We start from the raw sequence: 9,764 nt of genomic DNA, 5'->3' as shown, positions 1-9,764 counted from the left end.
TTCATCTACTTTTAAGGTCAATTGACTTTATTAAAGGCGACCATACGAAACTCAATCATATAAGAACTAAAGAAAGCGATAAATCAACTTCGAGATAAACCAACTTCATAATGAATACAAGATCTATCGAGGAACAAAAACATCAACTCCGCTTTCGGTTAAGACATAAGTAATGGTGATTTCAACAACACCTAAAACACCGAAAGAAAAAAATAAAGCAAGGAGAAAAAAAATCTAGGAAAAGACAATTGCACCCCTTTCAACTATGAAGAAAATTGTTCTTTAAATATAAAAAGACATGTTTGATAAATAATATATCTAAATTGGTTGAGACAAGAAAGATAACGTTATAAAGTTTTGTTAATAATGCATGTTTTTTGTTGGTTCATTAAAGAGATTGGGCATAGGCCAATAAAAGTGTTATTTATTATGGCCATTTTACATAAATCATATTAATAATGTTGTCTGCCAAATTGTCACACATAATTAGATCTAAGTTTATAAAAGTTCTTCGACTAGATTGGGCCGAACTCATCTAGCAATAAAAACATTCCAAATTTGATCAACCAAATGATTAACATGAAGCGCGAACCTAAAACGCAATCATCAACAAAAGGCAATTTTATTGAAATAATGAGAAAATTAAACAAAACTTTAATAATATTATGTTTTTAAGCCGACAATTTGGTTCTCAATTAAAAAATAAAAAATTGTTCAAAATCTATTAACAAACAGCTGAAAATTACATGATTTTTCCGGGATTGAAATTACATGATTTTTCCGGGATTGGGGAGTGAAAATGGAATCTTTGTCGGGTGGAGGTATGGACGGGTTAGTTGTCAAAACCCAACTCCAAAACTTATATAAAATTTCAAAACATAAATATATTTTTAGTATATTATTATTTATTTAGTTTGTAAGTGTCCAATATTTATAAATAAATTAAATAATGTTGAATGAAGTATACATGGAATATGTAAAGTGCTTTTAATCAAGGAAAAAAAGGAAACCAGTAATAAATATTCTTGTTTATAGCAAGGAAATAATATTCTCTTTTTTTAACATAAAATTTAAATAAATAAATATCTCATCATTAAAAAATAATGGATTATTCTTATTAATAAATGTAATAAAAAAATCTTTTCCATAACAAGAGTCAAAAGTGAACAAAGAAATAAACAACAAAAAGAAATATCCCTCAAAAGTGATCATGAGAATGTAAATCTTCCTCTATCTTTATCTTCATATTAATAATAATATATTTATTCCCAATTTATCATAAAAAATAATTAGGGCTTTAGTTAATTTTTCAAATTTATATATATTTGTTGACAACACTTCATAAAATTTTCTTTGTAAATAATGTTAATTTTTTAAAAAAAAAAGAATATCGTATCATTGTTATTATAATTATCAAATCATGAATTTAACAAAAGTGTTAAAATATTTCTACTATACATTTATTAAATTTAAAATTATTTTTTAACCCACTAATTAATTTAAGTAGTAAATATATCTAAAAATTAACATAGATTTTATAATTTTACAGTATGAACCAAAATTTTAAATCTACAAAATAATTTTTTAAGTAAAAAAAATGTAAAGTTTTTGAAAGAATTCAATATTAATATTGTCTGCCTAACAAACTGCATTTTGACCAATATATTCTCCATTAGAAATATTAAGCTACGGGTCAAAATGAAAAAGAATAAAATGTGTTCAATCTTTTTAAATACAACAATTATCCAAAAGAATAAGAATCCTAATTTGTTTATTTTTCTTTTTTAGTTACTAAGAAGCAATGAAAATTTATATTAAAGTAAACAAGAAAAAATAACTTATATCATTAACAAAATAATTAGAATCCGAAATTCAAACCCAAAAAAATTAGAATTAGTAATTTGGGCAAGTTATAAAATTTAAATTTTATAAAAATAACTTTTCATAGTATTCAAAAAAAAAAAAAAACTCATCTGGTAAAATTTTCTGGTGAAATTTATTCAAAATTCTTAGATCACCACATTGACGGAGATTTAGAGTGATAAACCGACTGTTTAACTATGTTGCATCGTTCAGTTTTGGACAATCTTCAGAAGAGATAATATGTAAACATTTACGGGAGAGTTAGTATTTAATATCATTTGTTTTTGATACATTTATTTCACTTTGTTGTCATTTTTTTTCAAGTTTCTTTTTTTTTGTTATATTGTTGTTGATATTATTAGGTTCTTTTCTCTTGGTCACTTTTATCTTTCATAAGAAAAGAAAACAAATTAAAAATTCATCATTTTTTTTTTATCAAAAATATAATTATTTACTTAATTGACTACAAACTCTATCATCGAATCGCACGTGACCAGTGAGTAAATTTCTTCAATGTCAGTTTCACGTGCAAATATATTTTTCTAGATTTTCTTGTCCCCGTTTTTAGTCTTGATCGTTGAAGTTATATATATATATGTTATTATACAAATTAAGAGATAAACTAATCATACTAAGTGAGTTTAATCATTTCATTCATTACTTTATAATAACAATATGTTAGATTCTTTAATGTTATACTTATAAATAATGACTAAAGAGTCTTATTCGAAAACATGTTATTTAAAAAATTAAGAGAGATAAAATAATAAAGAATGAGTGTTAAGAGATAATAATTTTTTGGTAAAAATACTTAAAAGATATTAATATATAAATAAAATAAATAATAATAATTTAAAATTTAAAGTATTTTAGTTAATGAATTGAGTGATTTGATTGATGAGAGGAAAGTGATATTATATTTGATTTATACGAGGTTATTTGAAAAACTCATACTAAAGTATATAAAAATTAAAGTTGTTATATATTTACAATAAAAAAAAGTTTTTTTTTTTTGTTAAATTATCTCTAGACACTTATTTTTTACTACCTAATTTTAGAACTCATATTTTTTATTTCAAAAATAATTAATTTTGAGTTATAAAATAAAAATAAAATAAAATAAAATAAAATGATAAATATGTTAAAATAATTTAATCTAATAATTATTTTGTATTTTATTAAAATATAATTATTTGTCTATATGATGAATGATAAGCTAATATATATATATATATATATATATATATATATATATATATATGATAAATTTTAAATAAATTTAATTGTTATTAATGTGTTATAATTTGTTTTTCTAGATATTTTGACAAAACAAATGGTTGGAAAGTAAACAAAAAAAGTGATCGGTCGGTTAGGACTCCGGGTAGGATTGTCAACACCCAGACAGGAGACTCAACTGAGCTCAGAACCTTGGCCCAGGCCCATGCGGACACTAGATGAATGCAAATGAAATTTGATTGTTTAAATTTGATAATTAACAAATTTCCTGCAATTTTTATGAACAAGATAAAATAAACCAAAAAATGACATTGGATATCGAAAAAATAAAAACAAAGCTTTTAAATTTAATCGAATTTCCAATGGAATTGCGATTGTATCACAGTTAGAACAAACAATGTTTATAACTTCCTCTGCTTGAATCAATAAAACAAAATCCCCAGAAGGATACTAGCAGTAATATATGCTTATTATGAAATATGCAGACACGAAGAAAACTAAACTGTCAATAATGTCGATAAAACCAACCAAACGATATTACTAACTTTTTTTCACGAGATTCCCCCCTTCATCACCTGCTAATGACCCACTGTAACATAGTAAATTTTTAATCCAGCCGCATGCTCATTAAGTACCTGCAAAGGGGAATAGCAGTAGTAGTGTAACTATCAAGAACAAAGAAACTGGTCACTGGTTAAAACTAATCAACCTCGATCAACTTGATGATGGTTTTAAAGGTCATAAACCGTTTATTTAAGATGATAATGTGTAATACAAATAAAAATCTAGATACTGAAAAGCAAAGTATTCAATGAAGTTATAATCAAGTTGCATTTCTGAAAAGTAAGAAATTGATTTAATAAGAAGAAGAATTAGGATTTCTTGAATCTTAACATGTTATTTTCTAGTATCGAAAAATTCATTTTCAAAAAAATCTAGAAGAGAAGCATGCGTGAGAAGAGCTCTTATGTTACTACAACAACCAAAAGTGACATACTATCAAAAATGCAAAAGTTATATTACCAATCTTAAATCAGCTATCATCGAATACAAGCCAAGATGTCCGCAAGGATGCTGTCATAAGAAAATTGGGGAAGGCTTGGTTTCAGCATTTTTGTCGTATAATACTAGGATTTTTATGCAAAATTGCTCTATTCAAGCATAAAAAATCCAAACCCATTTGGAAACACTTTCTAGTGCTAGAGTTGAACATGAGTTTGGACTGAGAAAATGTCAACAAATTTTCGAGAACATTATTTCATCTAATCAACATCCAAATGAGATACTTGACAAGAAAAGGTCTTTCCAAAGATATTTACTAGCGTTCTATTCTCTCTTCCAAGCTAGACTCAACTACAGTTCTAGAAAGTGTTTCCTTACTGACTAAATTTAGTTTTCAAACATTTGTTATGTATCCAGATACAGAAACAAAATTACTAAAGTTCGTTTCCAAACCGATATATATTCATTAGATAAACAAAACAAAACAAAAAAGTCATTCCAAATGTGGACATTGTCATACATTATATAACAGCTTCAAGGTCTCTAACGATTTGTTTTCATAGTTTCAATCTTCGTATTCAAATTGCTTAATTCTAAAATTCAACTAACAGTATGAAATAGCAGTAATAAAAGGGTCCATATTGCAATCAGTATGTAGTAATTAGTAGCTTATTAATAGTAAAAGTAAGTATTGTTTGAAGAAATGAATGAAATAGCTTTAAAATCTATCTCCTCAAAAACCCTAGAATTTTTCTTAGAACCAAATCAACAAACAAATAAAATCAATTTGAATTCTATACTGCCCATAGAACTACTAAATAACAGGTCAATCCTATCATTCATTGTTCATGTCCTAGAAACAGTAAAGACTCACAAATATAATACTAGCGATCCTGACAAGTGCGGAAGAAGGTACCATGTGACAGCTCGCAGAAAGCTCGCACGTTAGAAGATAGATGCGAAGTGAGACCCGTTCCAGCACAAAGCGGCATCAGAGATTGCGCGCATCCTAATTGCCCCAAATTCCTACGCCAAGAAATCAAAGACAAATTCAAAGCAGCGTAGACAGTGACTGAATGTGTTGGTTTGAGAGAGTAATACGTACCTGAGATTGGAAAATGAAAGGCGGCGGGATTGAAGTCCGGGAGTGGGAAGAGACGGTGGTCGTAGACGGGGAGCGGCGGCCGGAGATGATCGGATTGTAGAAGACCTAGCGGTTGAGAGTAGCGATCGGGAAAGAGAACCACGCCAAGCCATTGGATTAGACTGTAGACGATAGGCGAGCAAGAGGAGAGAAAGATTTGGGTGTTTTGTCTGTCTGTGATTAGGGTTTTGGGAGATGCATATTTTGGGATTCTTCTACTTGTTAAACTAAGCCCTTTATTTATTTCATGTTGAAGATTAGGCTCAATTTGTTTATTTTCTTTTAAATATATCCTATAACTTAATCCAATCAACAAATCTTTCCTTATTTAAATTAGAAGTTCTAAATTAAGACTCAATTTCTCCATTTAACTATCGAATTACAACCAAAATAAATAGGGTATGACTATCGAATTTCAATAAAACTCTTAATTTGCTAAAATTGGTGGCATGGATCTATTATTTATTTATAAGTGTCACTTAAATGTTAAGAATAAGAAACCTCAAAATTGTGAAATTTGAAAAGAGTTTTAAAATCTCTGTTGACCTAATAGAGCCTCAATTTAATAATTTAGCCAATATAAGCGTGTAAGTGATTCGGTTTGATCGATTTATTTACCGAAATGAACATCCAACCCATTGACGTCGGTTTATTAAATATCAAACCGTCAATTTGTCAATTTCATTGGTTTGGTTTGAACAGTTAGAAGACCGAATTGGTCGATTTAATGTTAAACTAAATTCAATATATATCAATCTATGCATATTTTGATGTAAACAAACAAATACAAATATATTATGAATAAAATCCAGTAACAAAACTAGTCTACTACGATGTTGAACAGAACCTGGTCGGTTCAATTTGATATTCAATTTAGTTAACAGTTTTAGTTCGATTTGGTCGTATATAGTTTTAGTTCGATTTGGTCGTATATACGTACACCTAATAACTATATTAATCTAATTTTTTTAACCGTAATTTGAGTTCCAATTAATGATGAAATAAAGAGTTATTTCATGTTTGAACAAAAACAACTAAAGAGTTCTAGTCAAAATCTTACTCAGAAAATAGAAAAATGGTTCAATCAAGTGTATATGTCATATACTATCTTAGACCTACCTGCCTATTCTTATAACCTAACTAAGAAATAATTATAGTTCAAGAAAAATCCTCAAAATTTATCGGTTTAGTCAGTAGGAGGCAAGTTTAAGCTTCTTATTCTTCAACTCTTCCTTCGTTTTACCTTCTCTTCGCTCCCGTTTCATTCCCTTTGCTTTATAAGGTAAAGTCTTCTCTCCAACCTAAAATAACAAAACCATTATTAACCAAACGAAAAACACTTTGAGAAGTGGGTCAAGTCTCAGGTCAGGGTCAGGTCTTACCTTTTGATCCGGAATATAAATCTTCCCAAACTTCCCTTGAATAGCATCCCCGGTCACATTTTTCACCTGTCCGACACAAAAATTTATAATATATCTACATAAGTAAATAAAGCAAATGGCTAAACACACAAAAAAGACAGACCTTTCTCTTCTTGTTTACTTCAGAAGGTTTCTTCATAGATTCTTTCCTTAAACCTTCATCAGGAAATCGGTTTCTTCTCATCACAAAATCCATTGAAGGCCCAACTTCCACAAGTTCCATCCTCGGGACTATGCTGCCCGATTTTTTTAACCGAATTGCACAATGAGACATGAATACTTTGTTTGGAGATACAGCAGTGCATACGTAAACGCGATCTAATCCAGCAAGATTTAAGTTTGACACAACCTGAAAGAATGAATGAAAACTATATCTCAGCACATTTGAACAGAGAACTTGAAAAAGTAAAAGTAAAAGTAAAAAGAAAAAGACAAACCTCGCCTCGGAAAAGATCAAGCAAAACCTCCTTCAAATGTTTCAATTCTTCGACATTCTCAAATCCTTCTCCGATAAAAGCAAAGAACGGTTTGGAACCTGTTTTGGGAGCTATTTTCCTATCGTACGAGAACGACTCCATGCTTTTGAAATTTTCCACCCCAACTTCAACTAGATTGTATATTTGGTGATCATATGTACGTCCTATGATGAGATTGTTCGGTCGCTTCTTAGAATGAGAACCAAACTGCAAGGACAACCATAAGAATATATCTAAGACAACCGAGTTCCATTGACTGATGTTTCCATTTTTTGTTTCAAGATTAAAATATCACATATATCAAATTCAAAGCTGACTATCAGGAAATGGCATGATGACTTATTTTGAAATAATCTGATTTCTTTCAACAAGAAAAAAAAACTTGTTTGATGTAAAAATTGATTTATTTGGGTTATTCCAATCAAATGACCAAAATATCATTGATATGCTATATTTTAAAATGTTATAATGAATAGAGTAAGGGTATTTTGGTATTTTAGTTGATGATTTGATTTCATTGATGTAAAAAGTTATTCATTATGTGATATTGATTTATTTGATTAATCCAAAAGGAACACATCAAACAAGGCCTTAGCTATCAGGAAAAGTGGATGCTAAGAAATGTGTTTCTGATGATCATTTCTTAAATACAAAACATGCAAAAACTAATCATTAGAAAACTTAGGGCCTCAGGGGAGATAAACATAATTTCAAAGGCAATATTGACCAATTAGGTATACTCCAGTAATTTCAGTTAGTTACTATCTTTCTTGCCTTTCGTCTAAGTACCTCACCCGTAGAGGGAAAAAAGTAAATAGCTCAAATATGGATTTGGATGTCAACTGATAAACGAGGAACTAAGATAGCTACAAGATCCTATCGAAGGCATAATTTCGAGATAAATCAGCATACCACAATAAGGCTGCAGTCAGTTTTCAGAGAGAAAAATGCCAAAGAAGTTTCACCACCAATCTCAAATGGTCTGATATTATCATTCCTTCTCGAGTACTTGATTGCATTACCCTTCTTAAGATGATAAATATCAGTCAACAATGCATTAATAACATTGCTCGTTTTCGTTCCATGTAGAATAAGAGTCTTCTTTCCATTTTCCTCCTGCAAAAGAACAGTAGCCCAACATTGAAAATCACGGTTGAGTATCAATCGAATCATGTATTTATATTTCCTACTATAAAACACTCACGAGTTTTGGGGCACGTTTCTCAACCTCCCTTTTGCCTCTTGCAGTTTTCGGAGTTTTTATGTCCATCATGATTAACTGCAACAAGGTCAACCAACCAGTATATGATTAGCTAAGATATTTAGACCCATTTCTTATCTATCCAAACTCTAACTAACAATCTTAGTAAGCACAAACAATCACATTAATTACTAAATTAAACAATAATTTTCAGTTAACAAAAAATTACTCTCAATTGGAGAAAAAAAACTAGGGTGACGGCCCTCACGGGGCTTACATCAGGAAAGAACCTGATTCACTCGTTTAGCTGTTTCATTTGTCTTGGTGCTGTTGTCAAAAATTGAGAAAGAAAAATGGAAGTGTAAAGGAAATTCTAGTTTACTGGGTCAGAATCCCATATATTTGGAAACATTTTTGTTTCTTGATTATGAACTAGATGAAAAACAGCCAATAACTTTTCTTTTAAATCGCGATATGATTCCATCTACCTCAACAACTCGATGAGAAATCAAATGGTGTTTCTAAATAAATCCATATGCGAGTTACTATCTTCGAGAAAACCTAATATTCTCTTTTAAAATCACTTAAAGGAAAAATGAATACAATGTTATCACTTACTCTCAACACCAAAACTAAAGTTTTAGCAGAGAAAGTATGTCAAGAACTATATGATTTGTCAAGGTATAAATATGCTAATCACCTTAATATTATTCCAAGAACAGATAAATTAATATATCACAATTTGAATAACTTATTTGTTGAAGAAGATTAATTCAATGTTCAATATATATTTCCGTAGAGAATCCATCTCTTAGACAAATCCAAACATAGGTAACAATATTTATTTTTCACCTCTTTCTATCCAATGAACATCATCAAGCTTAATATAATTTCAAATAAAATGCAACAAGCAAAATAATATTTCCGTCAAATCACATAATCAAACAAATATGTTACAAAGTAGAAAGCTAAGAATTCACAATTCTATACACTGCGTAAGCAATTCAATATTCAAGCTAGAATTCAATCCTATTAAAAACATAACGAATTAGAGAATTCGTATGAGAAGAAAGAATTCATCGTAGATAATTCCTGGAAACACAATACTAGGTTTCCGTAACTGTTGAGATAGAGTACCTGATAATGGAAATGAAGGCGCCGGAATTGGATTCCCGGAGAGGGACGGTGGACGGAATCGGAATGCCGACGGCGATGATCGGAGAATGCGGTGGAGAATGGCGAGATAGAGAAATAAAGATTTGTATAGGGTTTAAGGACAGAGAAACGTTTGTATATTTTTTGTTTACTTGTTAAATTAAGCCCTCAAATTTATTTGGTATGAGTATTTTGGTCACTTCTTTTATTTTATTTCCAATTTTGTAATTGGCTGATGTAAATTATGTTACTTTTACTATTATACT

At 29.5% G+C, this 9,764-nt stretch overlaps 2 protein-coding genes across 2 annotated transcripts; both read right to left on the bottom strand.

The window, feature by feature from the left end:
* Window positions 1–3,417: 3,417 nt before the first annotated feature.
* Window positions 3,418–5,425, bottom strand: LOC124942480. Its single transcript, XM_047482999.1, has 3 exons — window positions 5,207–5,425; window positions 4,976–5,127; window positions 3,418–3,734 (listed from the first exon to the last, which is right to left on the bottom strand). Exons 1-2 carry the CDS (start codon window positions 5,356–5,358, stop codon window positions 4,986–4,988), a joined length of 294 nt encoding a protein of 97 aa, XP_047338955.1. The 5' UTR covers window positions 5,359–5,425; the 3' UTR covers window positions 3,418–3,734; window positions 4,976–4,985.
* A 904-nt stretch (window positions 5,426–6,329) lies between these two features.
* On the bottom strand, window positions 6,330–8,447 carry LOC124942203 (ribosome production factor 2 homolog). The gene is made up of 6 exons (XM_047482663.1): window positions 8,347–8,447; window positions 8,055–8,258; window positions 7,104–7,349; window positions 6,770–7,015; window positions 6,628–6,693; window positions 6,330–6,546 (listed from the first exon to the last, which is right to left on the bottom strand). The coding sequence occupies exons 1-6, from the start codon at window positions 8,413–8,415 to the stop codon at window positions 6,436–6,438; spliced, it is 942 nt and encodes a 313-aa protein (XP_047338619.1). The 5' UTR covers window positions 8,416–8,447; the 3' UTR covers window positions 6,330–6,435.
* Window positions 8,448–9,764: the final 1,317 nt, after the last annotated feature.

Source organism: Impatiens glandulifera, chromosome 6, assembly GCF_907164915.1.
Source record: "Impatiens glandulifera chromosome 6, dImpGla2.1, whole genome shotgun sequence".
Taxonomy (NCBI): Eukaryota; Viridiplantae; Streptophyta; class Magnoliopsida; order Ericales; family Balsaminaceae; genus Impatiens; species Impatiens glandulifera.
Note: the sequence above shows the minus strand (reverse complement) of the source record. Positions and strands in the feature narration are given on the sequence as shown.

Coding starts and splice junctions, on each gene's coding strand:
- LOC124942203 (XM_047482663.1), bottom strand. CDS start 8,415: ATGATGGACATAAAAACTCCGAAAACTGCAAGAGGCAAAAGGGAGGTT. Junction 7,350..8,054: donor CTGACTGCAGCCTTATTGTG/GTATGCTGATTT, acceptor TTGTCCTTGCAG/TTTGGTTCTCATTCTAAGAA. Junction 6,547..6,627: donor TTTATATTCCGGATCAAAAG/GTAAGACCTGAC, acceptor TTGTTATTTTAG/GTTGGAGAGAAGACTTTACC.
- LOC124942480 (XM_047482999.1), bottom strand. CDS start 5,358: ATGGCTTGGCGTGGTTCTCTTTCCCGATCGCTACTCTCAACCGCTAGG. Junction 5,128..5,206: donor CTTTCATTTTCCAATCTCAG/GTACGTATTACT, acceptor TTCTTGGCGTAG/GAATTTGGGGCAATTAGGAT.